A 21144-nucleotide genomic window follows, 5' to 3' on the forward strand; every position below is an offset into this window, starting at 1 on the left:
GATTGACGGTCTGATTTGAACACATTAGCGCGATTTAGCGCATATGTTTATTACCGCCATAACTCAACCTGTGTGTGTGTGTGTGTGTGTGTGTGTGTGTGTGTGTGAGAGAGAGAGAGAGAGAGAGACTTTATTAATGATAAACTCTGGATGAGCTGGTTGATCAGTTTGGTTTTTACTGAGGAGGAACTATGAAGAACTGTGCAGTAACATCATTATGAAGGTGTGGGGGCTTTTAATTTGCTGTGGCGGTGCAGAAACCCTGATGTTGTCTAGTGAGTTAACTGCAACACAGGAGCAGACGGGGTGAACGTGGCTACGTCACTTAATTCGAATCATCAACCAACCCCGGCCGTAGCAGCATATTTCAGTTTGTGTGAATCGGGGGATTTTAATTGGAATCACGGCGTTTCCATCATCATTTTCTGATGTGATACATCTCGATGCATCTAAACAGCTGATGGAAACGCACCTAATAGCACAAACAAGTAGCCTATAAATCTCTCTGCCCCCTAGCAGCAGCAAATCTCTTTGCTCCGTAGGTCTAGAAACGAGCCATAGGAACTTTTTGAGTCTGGAACACCGTTTGTGTTGACCAATCACAGCGCTCTATCTGTTTAGAGAGTCGTTGGGCGGCTTAACGCCATGACGACATACTTGTGACGGTGAAAAACATGACAAGAAGAAGATGGCTTTGGCAAAGGAATCGTTTGAATCGGCGTTGGCATCAACTTTGAAAGAATTCAACTTGTCATTTTCTTTAAAAGTTGAGCCAGAAACTGCACTGAAGTCGTTCATTTGAAGAAGGATGTATTTGGTGTTTTGCCGACGGGATACGGGAAAAGTTTAATCTAGCGACGTCATCCTGCTCTTTGCTCTGATTGGTCGTAGCGCTACCCTATTGGTGCAGAGGCAGTTTGAAAGACAGCCTTCATCCCGAGGTCTAGCGGTTAAGGGTCTGTTGTAGGCTGTGTTAAGGGTCTATTGTAGGCTACGTTAAGGGTCTATTGTAGGCTACGTTAAGGGTCTATTGTAGGCTATGTTAAGGGTCTGTTGTATGCTACGTTAAGGGTCTGTTGTAGGCTATGTTAAGGGTCTGTTGTATGCTACGTTAAGGGTCTGTTGTAGGCTATGTTAAGGGTCTGTTGTATGCTACGTTAAGGGTCTGTTGTAGGCTATGTTAAGGGTCTGTTGTATGCTACGTTAAGGGTCTGTTGTAGGCTACGTTAAGGGTCTGTTGTAGGCTGTGTTAAGGGTCTATTGTAGGCTACGTTAAGGGTCTATTGTAGGCTACATTAAGGGTCTATTGTAGGCTACGTTAAGGGTCTATTGTAGGCTATGTTAAGGGTCTGTTGTATGCTACGTTAAGGGTCTGTTGTAGGCTATGTTAAGGGTCTGTTGTATGCTACGTTAAGGGTCTGTTGTAGGCTATGTTAAGGGTCTGTTGTATGCTACGTTAAGGGTCTGTTGTAGGCTACGTTAAGGGTCTGTTGTAGGCTACGTTAAGGGTCTGTTGTAGGCTACGTTAAGGGTCTGTTGTAGGCTACGTTAAGGGTCTGTTGTAGGCTACGTTAAGGGTCTGTTGTAGGCTACGTTAAGGGTCTGTTGTAGGCTACGTTAAGGGTCTGTTGTAGGCTACGTTAAGGGTCTGTTGTATGCTACGTTAAGGGTCTGTTGTAGGCTACGTTAAGGGTCTGTTGTAGGCTACGTTAAGGGTCTGTTGTAGGCTACGTTAAGGGTCTGTTGTAGGCTACGTTAAGGGTCTGTTGTAGGCTATGTTAAGGGTCTGTTGTAGGCTACGTTAAGGGTCTGTTGTAGGCTACGTTAAGGGTCTGTTGTAGGCTATGTTAAGGGTCTGTTGTATGCTACGTTAAGGGTCTGTTGTAGGCTACGTTAAGGGTCTGTTGTAGGCTACGTTAAGGGTCTGTTGTAGGCTACGTTAAGGGTCTGTTGTAGGCTACGTTAAGGGTCTGTTGTAGGCTATGTTAAGGGTCTGTTGTAGGCTATGTTAAGGGTCTGTTGTAGGCTATGTTAAGGGTCTGTTGTAGGCTACGTTAAGGGTCTGTTGTAGGCTACGTTAAGGGTCTGTTGTAGGCTATGTTAAGGGTCTGTTGTATGCTACGTTAAGGGTCTGTTGTAGGCTACGTTAAGGGTCTGTTGTAGGCTATGTTAAGGGTCTGTTGTATGCTACGTTAAGGGTCTGTTGTAGGCTATGTTAAGGGTCTGTTGTATGCTACGTTAAGGGTCTGTTGTAGGCTACGTTAAGGGTCTGTTGTAGGCTACGTTATTTGAAGGTGTCAACTTTATGCAGTGGAGAGCCGTCATTACAGAATAACACATGAACCAGGGATGGATTTAAGTTTTTGTCTAGTACCAAATATCATGATATAAGATTTTGATTTATTAAGAAGGAGTTTGTTATGAGACAACAATTCCTGCACAGAAATAAAATCGGACTGAAGGGAGGACTGAATTTGAGTTATGTCAGACCGGGATGTGTATATGACGGTGTCACCAGCATAAAGTTGAACACGGCATTTAGCAAGACGATTATTTACATAGCTCGAAAATAGAAGTGGGCCAAGAGTTGACCCCTGAGGGACACCACATTGTTGAGTAAGGACAACACACTGTTTTCTGTTGTGAAGACAAGAGCTAAACCACTGGACTGCATTGAGAGACCAATATTGTACAGTTTGTCTAATAGAAAATAACGATCAACATTTTTTTTAAAAGCAAACTGAAGACCTACCTTTTTAGTCTTGCTTTCAACTGATTCGTACTATTTCTATTATTTTGAAACATGCATTTAATTTAATTTATCTTATTTATTTGTTTGCTATTATTATCTTTTTTATTCTATCTTAATTCACCCATTCTTTTCTCTATTTTATCCCACTACACCTGCTTATTCTTACCTAGTGTCTTTCTGGTCTTCTCTTTTTATCTATTTTACCTCATTTGATCTAGTATCTCTCTTATCTTCTCATTCTATCTATCTTATTTCATTTTACCTAGTGTCTTTCTCGTCTTCTCAATTTTACTTATTTTACTTCATTTTATCTAGTGTTTTCCCCACTGCAAATGAGTGAGTATTAGATAGCGTTTCCCCGATAAAATCCAATGTTCTAAAATTATTGTGTGAATGTGTATGTGTTTGCGAATGTCTCCCTAACATGTGTTCCCTTTATTGCTTGTTTTTAACATGTGAAGCACTTTGAGCTGCCATGGGCATGAAAAGTGCTATAAAAATAAAGCCTGATTGATTGATTGAACATAATCAAAAGCTTTACTTAAATCAATAAAGATTGCACAAGTGAGTTCACCATTTTCAGCAGCAGAAAACACATCATTTGTAAATTTCAAAAGAGCATTTGTTGTTGAATAGTTTGACCTGAAACCCGACTGCAAAGGTGATAATATATTGTTAATCGTGAGATAGTGAGAAAGTTGATTATAAATGAACTTTTCAAATACTTTAGCAATGGATCATATGATAGAGATTGGTCTGTAATTATTGGTGTCAAGTAGCCTACATAGCTATGTATAATAGTTTTACCCCTAAATTACTATATACTGTATATATATATACTGTATTTATAGTCTGTGTCTAACCTCTGGCGGGGGAAGAGCTACAGGAGTTGTTTTGCAAAATGCATTTTCCTGTTATGAACAATAAAGATTATTACAGCTTTATGATCTGATCGTTGTGTTTTCCTTTGTTCTATGTTGTGTGTAATCAGACTGTTGTTGTGTTTTTCACTTTGACTTGACAACAGTGTTTGGTTCTGAGAACAGTTTGGTTCTGCAGGAAGAGTCAGAGGTTTTATGAATGAAGGTAGTTTGAAAGTTGTGTTTACAGTTCAGAGAAAAGGATGGAAGGGTTCAGAAATGTGTCTTAGCAACTGAGAAAAACTGTTTTGTATTTTTAAATTCATTTTATACAGGACTATATTCTTGTACTTTCTTGTTGCTTTGTATTTCATTTTTACTATTTTGGGTTTTATTTTATTATTATGCTATTTTTATTATGTTTTTATGCTGTTTATTTATTTATTAGGCTATTTCCATTTCCATTTCTGTTTTGTCTTCACATTAAGTTGCCCCTTGGTGTGAAATGCACCATATAACAAAGCTGCCTTGTCTTGATCTGTCCTCGGTCTGTATTGATCAGTATCGATCTGTCTGTGACGTCCTGGATAGATGGCGCCTTCTGCTTGTCAGGTACGTCAACACGGCGGCCATCTTGGTGAGGGGTTTCTGACCATAGACATATAAACGTCTGACCAGTCAGACCCTTAGAACACATGTCAGTGTATTTATGCATGTGGGTGTGTGTCTGAGTATGGAAGTGATGTTTTAAACAGGTAGAGGTCATATTTTTTTCTCATGGCACAATTCAATCGGATCACAAAATAAAACTTTTAGTCCCGTTCACTTGCATGGAAACTTTTTCAGAGTTGAGGTCCCATGGCGACGTTACTTCCTGCTTCCGCTTAGGCTCTCTATAGACATATAAACGTCTGACCAGTCAGAACACATTTCAGTGCATTTATGCATGTGGGTGTGTGTCTGAGTATCTAAGTGTATGTTTAATACATAGGAAAAAAATTATAAAATGTTTCAAATTTTTTTTTGTATCATATCTGTCTGACATTTATAATAAACCAAACCGCTTGAAAATCGGTTGAATATTCAGTGAGTTGTGGTGATGTTAATGGTTGACAGAAACGGCTTCCCCCTGACCAAGATGGCCGCCGCGTTGACGCATCGTTACCATGGACAACAGCGTCAGAGAGACGTCCTGTGTCTTTAAATGTTTGAACCACGCAGCGCGCGGCCTCAGCTCATCCCGTGACGTCACCGCTGCTGCTGCATGTGAGGAGGACAAGATGGCGGCGGTGTTGGAGCGCAGCTTCATCGAGATCTGTGGGTTTGAGAGGGAAAGCGTCCAGCGGTTCCGCGATGTGACCGTGGACCTGGGTAAGGCTGCAGCCGCCTCTCGGCCTCCTCTGGCCGGCCCTGAGCCTCTCCTCTACCCGGCCTAGGCTGCTCCTCTCCCCGGAGAGCCACAGCTAACAACACCTAGCAGCTAACTAGCGGCTAACCATAGATATACATACTGATGGCAGCTAACTAGCAGCTAACTAGCAGCTAACGGCTAACACCACGCTGGATTAATGTTTTCTAACTGAAACCAGAGAACAGAAGCTGCTCCTTTAGCTCTCAGGTTCAGATACAGTCGGACCGAGAGGTGAAACGTTACGTTACAACGTTACAGTAACGTTACAAGTTACCCGAGGTAGTTGTAAGGTTTCTGTGTGATGCTGATGATTCAATAAACTTGTTTCTGTATCAACTCTGTCATTATCCTATAGGTTAATAACGTTACTGTTTATAATGATACACAACGGTGCTGAGGGTAAACACCTGCAGAGTAATCAGATTACATTTCAGAGTATTGATCTGTGTTGTAACGTTAGCCTACACAATATGTTTTATTTACTGAAGAGGTTTTGTTCAAGATGAGCAAGAGTCAAAGAGTAAACACCAGTCTGACTGGGTTATTATGGTCTGTAGGATGTTGTAACGCTGCGTTAACAACCAACCTGCTGCTGCGTTACTTCATATTAAAGCTCAGCAACATTTTCTCAGGTGAAGGTTTAGTTTAGTTTCAGACTAGAGAATGAATGAAGCAGCTCAGTGATAGATAGATAGACATATAGATAGATAAACTAAACTAGCACATGAAGCTGATCTAGGTGGTGGTGGATAATCCGCTGCTCAGTTTCACTAGTTTTATTTACAGAGGTTGTAGAGTCTCTCCATGTTTCTGCTTCTGCCTCAGGAAACAGCAACGTTTACATTTATTCAGACGGCGACAGACCAGATCGTCTCATAAACTATTAGAGTTATTTTCAATCAACGACTTCTCAATTATTCAAGAATCATTTCCCTCAAACATGGTTCTGGTTCTGACTGGGTCCTGTGTTCTGGTCCTGGTTCTGTGTTCTGGTTCTGGTCCTGGTTCTGTTTCTGACTGGTTCTGTGTTCTGGTCCTGGTCCTGACTGCCCCCCCCCCCCCCCCTCTCTGCAGGTCTGAGCCCGCTGCCGGGCGGCGTGAAGTTCCCGGACAGCGCCGGAGCGTTTCACTATGAGGAGAGCGGGAAGCTGACGTCAGTCACCAGCAACAGGTTCATCCACTGGTGAGTCACATCTGTCATAAAGAAGCGTCAGGCCGTCACTGAACCACTGGGTGGGACCGAGACATGGCGCTGCAGCGACCCTCTGACAGTCCCATCGCTGCGTGTCAGTCCCCCCCCTCTCTCTTTCTCTCCGCCCCCCCGTCTCTCTCCAGCTGCCCTTTCAAAATAAAAGCATAAAAAGCCTGAGAGAAAAACACAGTAGGGGAAACTCTGCGTTGTGTTCTCTGTCTTTTTATGGTTTAGTTCTTTCATTGGTGCAGTAGCAGCGTTCAGTTACCACGAGCGCAGTCTAACAGAAGGAATCTGAAGATGTTCAGTTTAATGTCTCCTGTTTTGCGGTAGTTATGGTCTGTCCCCGCGTCGCCACGGCAGCGATGAATGGGAGCGGATTGACGTTCTGCTGCTGAGGCTGTTTCCATCCCTCAAAGCCACAGACAGCGTCAGATGGAGACTCAAACATGCAGCCAGAAGTTTATTTACTTCAACAAGCCGACATGTTTGTAAAACTAGATCTAATTCAAAGTCTGGCGGAGTCGAGACCCAAGTTGACGCTCGGTGTGTTCAGGTGCAGTGGGAAGCTCCCGTTTGTGTTGACGCTCGGTGTGTTCAGGTGCAGTGGGAAGCTCCCGTTTGTGTTGACGCTCGGTGTGTTCAGGTGCAGTGGGAAGCTCCCGTTTGTGTCATAACCACAGGGATATCAACTCTGGACTTGAAGCTTCAAGTAAATAAACTTCTGGCTGCATGGTTCTGGTCCTCCAGGTCCTCCTCTGGGGACTCGGTCCAGCTGGTGGAGCGGTCGCTGTAGTTCTGTTAGTGTGTCTATGTGGTTCTGGTTCTGGTCCTGGTCCTGGTCTAACCCCGTGGTTCTGGTTCTGACTCTGTGGTTCTGCTCCTCCAGGTCTTCCTCGGGGGACTCGGTCCAGCTGGTGGAGCGGTCCCTGGACACCAACCTGCTGAACAACGCGGTCCGGTTGAAGTTCTGCAGCGGCGCCGTTCTGCCTGGCGGCGTCCACATCCAGGAGACCCTCAACAACGTGGTGGTCCTGGTCTCGACCAATCAGAGCGTCCACAGGCTGGTGCTGCCCCACCCGGCCCGCATGTACCGCAGCGTGAGTACTGACCCGTACCCCCCCCCCCCACCGGACCTCACTGACCTCTGGCTAAGCCCCGCCCCCAAACGCCATGAGCCGTTTCAACATGATATTTAAAGCAGAAGTGAGTGGTCCGGTGGTTTTGGCTAATGCTGCGTTCCAGGCAGGCTTTTGAAATCGTAAATTGCAGCTTCAAGTCACAACTTACGACTTTGTAGCGTTCCAGGCAACACACTCGTGTTTTTCCGACCTGTTTTACCGGTGAAAGTCACTATAACGGCCACTCGTAACTTCTGACCCGTGAACTCGTACCAGATCGAACTGGTACGACTTCACGGTCGGAAAAATACGAGTTTCCTTGAACGCACCATAACAGTCCTCGTCGCTACGTCACCACATTCACGGCGTTCCTTGGCTGCACACACAGCCCTGCATGCCGTTCTCTCTCCTCATTGGATAAAAACTGTAGGATACGATAAATGTTTTCTCCTGGGCTCAGAGCAGAGCAGAGGGACTGACAGACCCGTGTTTCAGTCCAAACACTCTATGTAAGTGATTGCTGTCGGAAGATATAACTATTTAAGACTTAGATTAACACAAATATATCACTCACTTCTGCTTTAATCTTTCTGTCTCTCCTGTGAAATGTCTCTACGGTGACAGCTGTTGCCATAGCAACTGTCACCGAGTGTTGACTGTTTGTCCGAGTGAGTGGAGGGGGCGGGGCTTAGCCAGAGGTCAATTGCATGGTTCATATTATTAACGTTCTGCAGAAACTCTGCTCATTTAGAGTTTTACACTTCCTCCTGTGTGGTATTTCACAATAAAAGCCCAAATAAGAGCTGAATGGAGACTGGCCACTGAAATGCTCTTAATTTGAAAAGAACACAGGATGTTGAGTTTGTCATAATGTTGTAATGCAGTAAATCTAAAAAAACAACAACAAATAAGTGAATAAAAAAAAAAAATCAAAATTGGCTTCTTATTAAAACATTTTAATTATTAAAACATTTTTAGTTTAGTGAAGAACGACGGCTCCAGAACTGTTTTAGAGAAATGATCAATAACTAATATTGATCGTTGTTTAGAAGCTGTTGCATTAACACTCTGAGTTCAGAACCACTGGATTAAAGGTTGGAGCTCTTTGGATTTCACAATAAAAGCCTGTGTTTGTGCCGTATTTCACAATAAAAGCCTGTGTTTGTGCCGTATTTCACAATAAAAGCCTCTGTATGTGTGTGTGTTGTAGGAGTTGGTGACGGAGCTCCACATGCAGTCCGTCTTCACCGACGTGGGGAAACTGAGTCTGGCCGACCCGTGTCACAGCGCCGTCGTCCCCGGCAACGCGGCTCAGAGCGGCGCGGCCGGCTGCGCCGCGTCGTGGCTCGGTCTCCACGGCGACGCGCACTTCGCCCTGGCGTCGCCCGCCGGAGGCATCACGGTCGTCACGCTGCCGCCGCACGACGCTCAGGGTAAACACACACACACACACACACCACCACGCCCCTGCTGCTAGGGCCAGGAAACCCCGTCACACCACCACGCCCCTGCTGCTAGGGCCAGGAAACCCCGTCACACACCACCACACCCCTGCTGCTAGGGCCAGGAAACCCCGTCTGAACTGAACTGAGCGGATTAGAAGTCAAGAGTCTTTGTCCCTAACATTTAGTGTCCAGTGTTTAGCTAAAGTGTTGCTAATGTGCTGGTGCTAACCTGCCGAAGCTAATGTTAGCTAGCTACCGAAGCTAATGTTAGCTAGCTACCGAAGCTAATGTTAGCTAGCTACCGTAGCTAATGTTAGCTAGCTACCGTAGCTAATGTTAGGTAGCTACTGTAACTGGCTAGCAGTGTGTAATAGAGCAGTAGCTGCAGCTGAACTACCGGGGAAAAGAGCCAGTCTGGCTCAGTTTCCAGAGTGATGTTGTAGTTACTGCAGTGTTTCATACCTCATGTCTCTAAAACTGAGCAACATCGACCGCTGAACATTTTACACAAGATAAAACATTTATTGACAAGTTCAATTTCACAAAAAACTCAATTTGGAGTTTTCCTGTAGTTACGGCGGTCTGGCTTAGCGGGGCAGAACTGTGATGTCACTGTGATGTCACTGTGATGTCACCTATCCACAAGTTCCAAGAAAAAAAAATCCATCCATTTACCGCGACTACCGAAACCATGGAAACGTAATCAGTCAATATCACTATAAGGTGCCTTTGAGACTTCCCCATTTCCAAAAAAAAAAGCTGAGATTTTCCATGTAACTTCATATTTATTGTATTAAGTAGATGTTATGCTATTAGAAATGCATGATGGTCAAGCTCCCACACTTTTTAGAAATTAACTGAAAGCAAACAAAGTATATGCAAACAGCGAAATATGTCCACCCTGTCATGGACACATTCAAAGTAGAATAAATACATTGTAATTACATAGTGATTATAAAATATACATTTTTAGAAAGCTTTTTAGTCCCTTTCTCAACACTATATTTTAGTTAATGGGAAAAGTATTTGGATATTAATGAAATGATGGCAAACTCTTTGTTTCTCTATAAAATCTGCGAGAATTGCACTTTCTTTTCTAAATAAAATCTAACAGCAATGATATCTGGTCAAACTTTCAAACTATTCTATTTGGCCCTCTTTTGTTTATAACAGAATCACACAAAAGGTTTCAATAACTTGTGAAAATAATTTGTTTATTTTAATAAAACATGAAAATGACGGGGTGGACAATGACAGGGTGGACATTGGGCATGACAGGGTGGACAAGAAATTATGTTAAAAAAAAATGTCAGAGGTCTTTTTCCCATATAGGGGGAAACCAGTTGAACAATTGAATCTTCTTATATTTCTCAGTTTTAGTTTTCTCTTTTGCAAGCTGTTTTTTCAGTTTCCTCTTCGAACTCCTTCGAATGCTTTCCCCTTGACGCCTTTGCCTGAAACACAATTTGTAATAATATCACCAAAAAAGTCCATATTGTCCACTCTTACTATGTACAGTACAGCATGTACTGTTTTAAAATGTATAGTAGTGTGTAACATTATCAGCATAAGGCCAAAATTATGCACATGTCCTTCCTGTCATGAACCATGTCCACCCTGTCATGAGAGGTTTACATTACTGTACTGACAGGGTGGACAGTGACAGGGTGGACATTTTAAGATAATTTTACCATTAAATGAGCACATGGTGGACCTTCAGTTAGCAATATGATTCAGTTAGCAAGCTGACTGTGTACTTTTTAACAAATATGTTTCAAATTTTTGAAAGGTATTTATATTAATTGATATTTCACTATGACAGAGTGGACATGTTAAGCTTGACAACATCCAACTGCACACATAATACGAGAACAAATACGAAATATATGTGTAAATACTTACTTTGCAACTAGCCACTGTGTCAGGCTCCATTGAAGAAAGACAAAATGATGGTAGTAATGTCACTGAAAACATCATAGGGTTTCTTAAAGGGGCAGTTACCCCAAAATGACAGGGTGGACAGCGATTTCAGGGACACACACAAAATGTTCAATATAATTATGAAAATAGAATATACATGATCAAACTTACTGTTTTTCTCAAATAGGCTGTTGTGGACAATAAAACCATGTAAAAAAAGTTTTGATTTAGTATCATTTAAGCACTTATTACACACGCTGTAGTTAGCAGAGCACTGTGTGGGACATGCCAAAATCACGTACATCCAATGCAAGAAAACGGTATAAAATAAAGGGAACATATTTTAAGTGAATTATAATTATACCAATATGTGAGTAAATGTTTGGCCATTTATAATAAGAACTCAGAGTTTCATTATTTTGCTACATTTTCATGATGACTGAGTGATTCTGATGAGGACACCAAAGGCACTCCATAGTGATATTGACTAGTCTGGATATGAACTCCACACGTCATCAATCGTATGTTGTGTTGTTGTTGTTGTCATTGTTACCGTGTGTGTTGTAGTTGTTGTTGTCATGGTTACCGTGTGTGTTGTAGTTGTTGTCATGGTTACCGTGTGTTGTTGTCATGGTTACCGTGTGTGTTGTTGTCATGGTTACCGTGTGTTGTGTTGTTGTTGTTGTCATGGTTACCATGTGTATTTCTACCCCCCCCCCCCCCCCCCCCTGCAGACCCGTGTGTGTCGGTGCTGGAGCTGAAGCGCAGCTCCATGATGCAGCGTCTGTCCGGCTGGATGCCCAGCGCCATGCGCAGCGAGCAGAGCTCCGACCTGGTGCTGAGCCTGGCCGTCCGCGAGCTGGACGACGACGCCTTCCTGTTCGCGCTCTGTCAGGACACGAGGCTGCGGCTGTGGTCGCTCAGGGTCAGCACAACGCTACGTTAACACCGTTAACACTACCGTTAACACTGTTAAAGGGATACGCCAACATTTATCTTCGTGTCTTGCCTCACTCCTGAGTCCATGACCAGCAGATAGACACCATCCTTTCCACTGTGCGTGTAGTTACCATGGAGATAGAGCCGTATCGCCGTAATTAGCTTAGCTCAAACACTGGAAGTGTATAGGTAGTGTTAGCCTGCCTCCACCTAAAGTCGCTAATTAGCTTAGCTCAAACACTGGAAGTGTATGGGTAGTGTTAGCCTGCCTCCTACCTAAAGTCGCTAATTAGCTTAGCTCAAACACTGGAAGTGTATGGGTAGTGTTAGCCTGCCTCCACCTAAAGTCGCTAATTAGCTTAGCTCAAACACTGGAAGTGTATGGGTAGTGTTAGCCTGCCTCCTACCTAAAGTCGCTAATTAGCTTAGCTCAAACACTGGAAGTGTATGGGTAGTGTTAGCCTGCCTCCTACCCGAGCGTTTGAGCTAAGCTAATTACGGCGATACGGCTCTATCTCCATGGTAACTGCACGCACAGTAGAAAGGATGGTGTCTATCTGCTGGTCATGGACTCAGGAGGGAGGCAAGACACGGTGGTTACCGTGGTGACTGACCCCTGTGTCTCCATAGGAACAGGCGTGTCTGCTGGAGGCCGACGTGCTGGACTACATGCCGGCGAGCCGCGGCGTGAAGCGGCTAGCGGGCCGCGGCCACCGGCTGCGTCTCTGCTCCTCTCCGTCCGCCGGCCTCTGTCTGGCCCTGCACCTCGCCGTGCCTCAGAGGGGCCAGTTCACCGTGCTGCAGCTGGTCGCCACCGACAACCGCTACAGCCTCGAGCACATCTCCACGCTCTTCAGCACGCAGGTAGGGACCATTATGGGATGGAGGCAGCAGTAGAGCTATAGAAACCACTGTGGCTGTGTCCTAACCCCCCTCCTCTCTATCTAGTGACCAGTTGTTGTAGTGGTGTCTGAATGTTTAGTGATTATTAATGTTCACTATATAGTGACTGAATCTATCCCACAATTCACCACCACATGTAGTGAACATCCGATGGTCACTATGTGGGTTTGATTGAACATCTTTGATGCTTAAATATATATATTAACCACTTAATATATTGCTTTACTCCTCTTTTTATGTTGGTACCTATACTAACTACACCGGCCGTTACCATGGTTGTATCCATGGTAACTATACCGGCCGTTACCATGGTTGTATCCATGGTAACTACACCGGCCGTTACCATGGTTGTATCCATAGTAGCTAGTCACTGTATTGAATTCACTATATAGTGAGTAGGGAGGAGGGGGGGGGGGGGGGGGGGGGGGTTTAGGACACAACCTGTGTGTGTTCCAGGGTTAGGGTTGGGAGCATTATGGGATGGATGCAGCAACAGAACCATAGCAACCAGTGTTTGTGTTGTAGGAGACGCTGGTGGATTTCCATCTGACCTCCACTGACATCTGGGCGCTGTGGGTCGACGACTCCAACAACACCGTGGTCAAATACATCAACTATGAACAGTGAGTTCACACACACACACACACACACACACACACACACACACACACAGAGACACACACACACACACACACACACACACACACACACACACACACACACACACACACACACACACACACACACACACACACATCTTTTAATACATGGGGATGGAACACTCCCTGTCCACATATGTACCAAATTTTAGGTTGATAGGTAAAACTACTGAGGCACTATAGAGTTTTTCCAAACAGTGTCCCTTGCGATGTACAGCGTGCAAAAACTGTCCAAAATTGTCCAATTTGGCTAAAATGCACACTGCAAGATTTTAGTGAGATTTTTTTTTTTTCCAACAGATAACTTACTGGGGCCAATCACACACTTGATGGCTTTTAGGAACACCAGTTACATAAGTAAAATGCCATTTGAAAATTTAATTTATGGGGATGAATATTTAGTGTCCAAAACCCATCCAAACAGGAATTTGACCTATTTTCGCCTGTATTATATTGTTATTTCCCTTTAAAACTCCAGAAGTAAACATCCCACAACCATCAGTGATGGCTTAAATTAACAAGGACATTTGAAATAGTTCATTTTGTCTTTTATTATTATTTTAATTAAACTTGGGGCAGTAAAAACACACTTTTTGTGGATACTTGTATTGCTTACTTGTTGACACTAGGGGGAGAGGGAACCACAGGAACCAGCTGGGTGCAGGCTTAAGCTTTGCCCAATCAGGGATCATTATACATCAGGTCACACCTTAGAGTCTCTGCTATTGGACCAAAAAGTTTTCACCCCCGTGACTTTGATTGACAGGCGACGAGAGATGCGCAAAGCGGGTGCGCAGTCTGACGGATAATAGCTCATAGCATTAGCACTGCGGGTAAACGCAACCATTAACGGATTATCTGGTCACGATGGATTAAATCGCCCATGCCTGTTTTGTCGAGCACATCTTCAGCTTTAACAAGAGGGTAAGCTTGTAATTTTATTCAGTGTTTTAGTGGGTCTGTGACTGATAATGTCCGTCTTTTTCGGCACTCGAAAATGACTTCCGGGTTTGTGTGTGCTGAGTGAGCAGGCTGGTTTAAACCTTTAATGGGGTAAAAACTGCATTTTTGTGCTTTGCTTTTGTTTATATGACAGTTTATGATTTTTTGGTGGTGAAAGAAGAGGTGTACAGATGGTATATATATGTTTAAATCACCTTCGTTGTTGACGTGACGTCACTTGTGGGCTGCCGTAGTCTGATATTGTTTGAGACATTTTCAGTGACTGTGAAAAAACCGTAGCACCTAAAAACTTCATTTTTTTTTCTACATGTTGCCGAAAGTGTCCTTAAAAGGTCTGTGGTGGAGTTTTCATTACAGCATGCCTACTTTTCGTTGTATTAAGGACGCCGTTCATGTGTTATTGATTTGGGACGCCGGCGTCCCAACCACTAGGGGGCCTGCGTGAACAGGTTAACCTTCTGTTATGTATTTAGTTGAGCTTAATAATAGGGTTTGGGGGTGGTCCACTAGGGGGAGCTGTAGGCATAGGTCAGGGGTTAACTGCAAAGTTTTATTTGTTGTTGTTGTGTGCAGTCCTCATGAGAAGTGAGCCTGTTTTTCCCTGGCTGTATTACTGAAGTGCTAAGCTCATTCCTCCTCCAGTCTCCACTCTCTGGTCGTGTTCATAGACAGAGAAGATCTAATACCTTCAAAATTATCTAGCAAACGTAACATTACCGCTGCTAATGTCTTTTGAACTTTGTGAAGTTTTACGAGGAGAAACGGGAGATCGGCGGAGATTAAGCGTTAGCTAGTAGCTAACGTTAGCTAGCGTCGTTAGCTACTAGCTAGTGAGTGACCAAAACAATGATTTTTCACCACTTTCCGGAAAAGTCGGGTAATGCTGTTCAACCGCTCTTTAGCCACGTCTGTCTTTTATCACGACACCATTTTTCTGATATGTAAGTTAATTCAAATTTTCCTTACAAGCAATTTAAATCTTCCTAATTTTCAATGGTTTCCAATGGGAGTTAACCCTTCCGTGACCATTGTTTGTCCAACCTAGCAACAGTAACCGTGGGGGGCGGGGCCTTGACAAAGGGTCAATTACTAGGAGTGGGAGAAAAAATCGATTCACATAAATATCGCAATATCTTTTTTGACGATTTTTAAATAAATTTTTTTTTTGCAGTAACGCAGCAGGTCAGTGGAACCAGGTGTTCGTTCAGCCGCCGCCAGAGGAAGAAGTTCACATCGGAGTGGACCAGGACCCCAGAGTAAGACCAGTTCATAGACCTTTACAGACCATTATAGACCAGTTCATAGACCTTTACAGACCATTATAGACCAGTTCATAGACCTTTACAGACCATTATAGACCAGTATAGACCAATATAGACCTTCACAGACCAGTAAAGACCAGTTCATAGACCTTTACAGACCAGTACAGACCAGTTCTACAGACCAGGACCTGATCAGAGCTTCAGTTTTACGTTGTTGTTGTGTTGACAGGAGACCTACCTGGACGTCCTCTTCTCGCCGCTGCGCTTCACGGCCTCGGCCATCGTCAAGGCCCTGCAGGTCAGACACACACACACACACACACACACACACACACACACACACTCACACTCACACTCACACACACACACACACACACACACACACACACTCACACTCACACACACACACACACACACACTCACACACACACACACACACACACTCACACACACACACACACACACACACACACTCACACTCACACACACACACACACACTCACACTCACACACACACACACACACACACACACACACACTCACACACACACACACACACTCACACACACACACACACACACACACTCACACACACACACACACACACACACACACTCACACACACACACACACACACACACACACTCACACTCACACACACACACACACACTCACACACACACACACACACCCGCCCACCCTGCTGTGATGTCACGGGGGGCGTGGCCTCTCTGTGATGTCACGGGGGGCGTGGCCTCTCTGTGATGTCACGGGGGGCGTGGCCTCTCTGTGATGTCACGGGGGCGTGGCCTCGCTGTGATGTCACGGGGGGCGTGGCCTCTCTGTGATGTCACGGGGGCGTGGCCTCGCTGTGATGTCACGGGGGGCGTGGCCTCTCTGTGATGTCACGGGGGGCGTGGCCTCGCTGTGATGTCACGGGGGGCGTGGCCTCTCTGTGATGTCACGGGGGGCGTGGCCTCGCTGTGATGTCACGGGGGGCGTGGCCTCGCTGTGATGTCACGGGGGGCGTGGCCTCGCTGTGATGTCATGGGGGGCGTGGCCCCGCTGTGACGCTGCGTTGTGTCTCGTTCAGATCTACCGCCGCGGCTCAGAGAAGATCACTGATGCATCGTGGGAGAACCTGAAGAAGGAGGTGACGGTTGCCGTGGAGACCGAGGTGAGTACTATCTAATTTGTGAATTAATTCTTTGTAACAAGGGGTAGACAATACAAGTTTGCTTCTTTCTGCCTCCTTTCATTCAAGTCATTCATTTCATTACAGTGTTGTCACTGTTTATTTTATTTTTTGTTTTTATGCCTGATAAATGAAATAAATAAACTAAAACGAAACTGAGTATTAACGATGATTAGAAGGCGTAGACTCTGTGCCGTGTCTTGACCCCCGACCCCCTGACTCCGCCCTCTGACCTCTGCCCCCCCCCCCCCCCCCTCTCTCTGCAGCTGCAGGGCAGCGTGACGGAGTTTGAGTTCTCCCAGGAGGAATACCGGCAGCTGCAGGTGGAGTTCTGGTCCCGGTTCTACGCCGTCTGTCTGCAGTACCAGGAGGTCCAGAGCACCGCGCTCGGCCTCAGCGTCAGCCGCCACACGGGGCTGGTCTGCCTGCTCAAGAAGGTCTGTGTGTCACTCTACACACTACATTCATTCATTCATTCATTCATTAATTTCTTGATTTCAGACCCAAGGGATCCATATCGCCATAAAAGCACAATAAAATAATAGAAAAAGACAGAATAAGAGTAAAAAGAAAAGATAAACACTAAGTACAAAGTACAGAGCCTTCCCCACTATTCAGTGTCGTCTTGCACACAAACGGTTGTCAGAAGTCCAGGCTGTGAGAACCGGCAGCCTACCGTCACCTCTCGTATGGATAATCAGCGTGAAAACCAAACTGATTTGATGGAAAATCCTTTCATCCGTTGTTGTGATAGACGTGTGTTTTTATAATGTAGCCTATCATGAAGTGGATATCACTTCTAACCCTAACCCTATTACCGGAATATGAGCTTATTCCAGTTTTTCTAAAGAGTCGTTGGTGTTTACATCATCACGGCCGTGTGCAGCCGGGTCGTAGGTGTTTACATCGTGGCCGTGTGCAGCCGGGTTGATGCTGATATTCCTGTTTTCCCTCTGATCCGGTCTCAGGGTCTGGTCTCCTTCCTGCTGCCGTGTTTTGCCGTGGATCATCTGTACCTGTCCTACGACGAGTACCTGATGTCAGAGGAGGAAACGCCGCTCACCGAAGGTAACTACAACCGGACCAGAACTAGGACTAGGACCAGAACAGAACCAAACCTGGTCCAGGAGGAGCTGGTTCATTTTCATTTCATTTCATTTCTCCTTTATTTATTCAGGGAAGGTCAATTGAGAGCGAGCTCTCTTTTTCAATGACGCCCTGATTACAAAAACACAATTACACAATATACAAGTTCATGATCCACAATTACATACAGGTTGTAAAACATTTGATAATACGTTTTTTAAACTAACTAATAAGATGATCCAGTTTCAGACAGTTTTGTAGGTTATTCCACTTTTGGGAGAATAAAACTGTAAGGCAGTCTTCTTCCCTAACTCTGTCCTGATACTGGGAGTTTGTAAAACCAAGGTGTCCTGTGAACGAGTGTGTAAGTTATAAACTCTAAGTGAGATTAAGCTGGTGAGATAAACAGGTAAAATTTCAAGTAAAGCTTTGTAAATAAAAACCATGCCATGTTGTTCCCTCCTCCATCCAACCTTGTTATAAAGAACACAGTGATGGGTTGGGAACATCTCCAGTCATAAAACGAAGAGAGGAGTGATAAAGTGCAGTTTCAGTGTAGAGAGAGCAGCATGGACATGACATCACTGTAATTGATAAGTGAGGACTGGGATGGAAACTGGCTCTGAGCTAAATCCGGTTCACTCACAGGACGCCACGGCAACGGCCTTAACTGTTCATTAATGTTCATTAATGTTCATTAATGTTCATTAATGTTCACTGTCCTCAAACAAATACACAAGAAATGAAATGAAACATTGGACCTTGGACCTTACTGTGTGTGTGTGTGTGTGTGTGTGTGTGTGTGTGTGTGTGTGTGTGTGTGTGTGTGTGTGTGTGTGTGTGTGTGTGTGTGTGTGTGTGTGTGTGTGTGTGTGTGTGTGTGTGTGTGTGTCCTAGACGTGGACCTCGGCCGCGACGTGCTGCAGCTGGTCCAGTGCCTGCGGTTGCTTAGCGACGCCGTCACCGGGGAGATGTCGTACGAGATGGAAACAGCTGTGGAACATCTGGAGTCTCCAGAGAGGGCGGCTGACCTGGTGCTGGAGCAGCTGCTGTCCAACGACAGGTAACTAGCTAACTCACCGTTACCTAACCGTTACCTTACCGTTAACTAACCGTTAACCAACCGTTAACTCTGATCTGGTGCTGGAGCAGCTGCTGTCCAACGACAGGTAACTAGTTAACTCACCGTTAACTCACCGTTAACTAACCGTTAACTCTGATCTGGTGCTGGAGCAGCTGCTGTCCAACGACAGGTAACTAGCTACCTAACCGTTAACTCACCGTTACCTAACCGTTAACTAACCACTAACGAGCAGCTGCTGTCCAACGACAGGTAACTAGCTAACTCACCGTTACCTAACCGTTAACTCACCGTTAACTCACCGTTAACTCTGACCTGGTTCTGGAGCAGCTGCTGTCCAACGACAGGTAACTAGTTAACTCACCGTTACCTAACCGTTACCTTACCGTTAACTCACGTTAACTAACCGTTAACTAACCGTTAACTCACCGTTACCTAACCGTTACCTTACTGTTAACTCACCGTTAACTCACGTTAACTAACCGTTAACTAACCGTTTGCTCTGATCTGGTGCTGGAGCAGCTGCTGTCCAACGACAGGTAACCAGCTAACTAACCGTTAACTAACCGTTAACTAGCCGTTAACTAACCGTTAACTCACCGTTAACTCTGATCTGGTGCTGGAGCAGCTGCTGTCCAACGACAGGTCAGAGAACTCGTTAACTCACCGTTAACTCACCATTAACTAACCGCTAACTAACCGTTAACTTACCGCTAACTCACCGACAGGTCAGAGAACTCGTTAACTCACCGTTAACTCACTGTTATTGTTAACTCACCGTTAACTTGTTTAAAAGTAGTAAACACACATTGCCACTTCTGCTAGCGCTAACGAGCGACTCTAACAGCACTAGTAGCGCGGACACTAGGAGAGGACGCCAGAGCCGTGACACAGCATCTACAGCCGATCCGCCGGCTCGTTAGCTCGTTAACGGCTCGTTAGCGCCGGCCCCATTCAGGCAGCTGTTAGCAGCAGAGCAGCTAGAGCGCCTAGCAACCGTTAGCGCCAGGCAGCAGCCGGTGCTGATTGGCCGGGGAGCTGGTGGCCGGTGACGAAAGCTGCCTCCAAAGCGTCATCTGCCTCCATCTCAGCCAATAGAAACATTAGATTGTAATAACCGTGTTTCAACCCATAGAGGGCAGTCACTCTATATTTTTACTACAAAATACACCAAATTTAAATATTTTGACTAAAATGTCAAAAGTTGGACCAGAATCAACTGACAACACTACCTTATACCCAAATACAGCTGTTTTCAGCAGAAAAAAAGTGGTTTAGGGGTTTAGTTGCTGTTTAATCAATAAATGAACCGGTTGATGGTGATGATGGTGGTGATGATGTCATGGTGATGATGTCATGGTGGTGATGATAGTGATGATGTCATGGTGGTGATGTCATCCCTCGTCCGAGCCGGAAGCCGGAAGCCCGGACGCTTCAAAAGCCGGCCGGAAGGGCAGTTCAGGGGGCACAGTCTTCATGTGGCTGTCGGGATCCCGGACGAGCCCCCAATTTGTTACGACCCCCCTCGTGTCTAGGGGTGTGGGAGCAGTAACAAAAGGATTGCACAGGGATACGAGTGGCAATGATACGTGGATTTATTGGTTAAACAATAATCATAACAAGCTGATGGGGACGTAGCGGGTGGCGTTAAATCAATAACAAAACAAAACGATCAACGAAGCACAAAAAGGGAACGCCACCCATAAACTAAAAGGAAAACACAAGAAAACCAGGGGGAAAAACAATCCCCAAACCAAAACAGTAACAACCAAAACTAAGTCCTAATCCCCAAACAAGGACAAAGCAAAACGAAGGAGCGAGGCGTGGGGCCGACAGCCACATGGAGACTGTGCCCCCTGAACTGCCCCTCCGGCTGTTGAAGCGTCCGGGCTTCCGGCTCGGACGAGGGATGACGAGAGATGCGTGATGACGTGTGACGCACGCCGGTACCTGGGCAAGGACCAAGGCAAAGGCAGCAACACACACAGACCAGCAACACACACAGACCTACACCCATAACAGTGATGTCGTCATGGTGGTGATGTCATGATGATGATGTCCCCGTTGTCCCGTGTCCTGATGGTGATGATGTCATGGTGATGATGTCATGGTGATGTCATCCCCGTTGTCCCGTGTCCCAGTGAGAACGTGATCGAGGACGTCCAGAACAAGCTGCAGGACGTGAGGAACCCCGTCGTTGCCATGACGGTTCTGCTGAGGGAACTGGACCTGGAGACCGACGCAGACGTCCCGGCTGAGGGACACGTGTCCTCAGGTAAGATGCTGCTGCTCTGTTACTATGGAGACTGACCCCCATCCGTCTGTCTGTCCACTTCACCTGTTACCATGGAGTAG

At 45.3% G+C, this 21144-nt stretch overlaps 1 protein-coding gene across 1 annotated transcript in view; it reads left to right on the plus strand.

The window, feature by feature from the left end:
• The first annotated feature begins 4874 nt into the window (after positions 1-4874).
• Positions 4875-21144, plus strand: part of nup160 (nucleoporin 160) — a 35622-nt gene continuing 19352 nt past the window's right edge. Inside the window, exons 1-14 of the mRNA XM_083973264.1 lie at positions 4875-4983; positions 6098-6206; positions 7105-7315; positions 8547-8769; positions 11436-11626; positions 12271-12504; positions 13069-13166; positions 15337-15421; positions 15657-15725; positions 16521-16604; positions 16889-17059; positions 17591-17690; positions 18606-18771; positions 20931-21064. Coding sequence (XP_083829390.1) covers positions 4893-4983; positions 6098-6206; positions 7105-7315; positions 8547-8769; positions 11436-11626; positions 12271-12504; positions 13069-13166; positions 15337-15421; positions 15657-15725; positions 16521-16604; positions 16889-17059; positions 17591-17690; positions 18606-18771; positions 20931-21064 — 1966 coding nt within the window. The 5' untranslated portion in view covers positions 4875-4892. The remainder of the gene's footprint in view (positions 4984-6097; positions 6207-7104; positions 7316-8546; positions 8770-11435; positions 11627-12270; positions 12505-13068; positions 13167-15336; positions 15422-15656; positions 15726-16520; positions 16605-16888; positions 17060-17590; positions 17691-18605; positions 18772-20930; positions 21065-21144) is intronic.

This window comes from Trachurus trachurus, assembly GCF_905171665.1.
Source record: "Trachurus trachurus genome assembly, chromosome: 6".
Classification (NCBI taxonomy): Eukaryota; Metazoa; Chordata; class Actinopteri; order Carangiformes; family Carangidae; genus Trachurus; species Trachurus trachurus.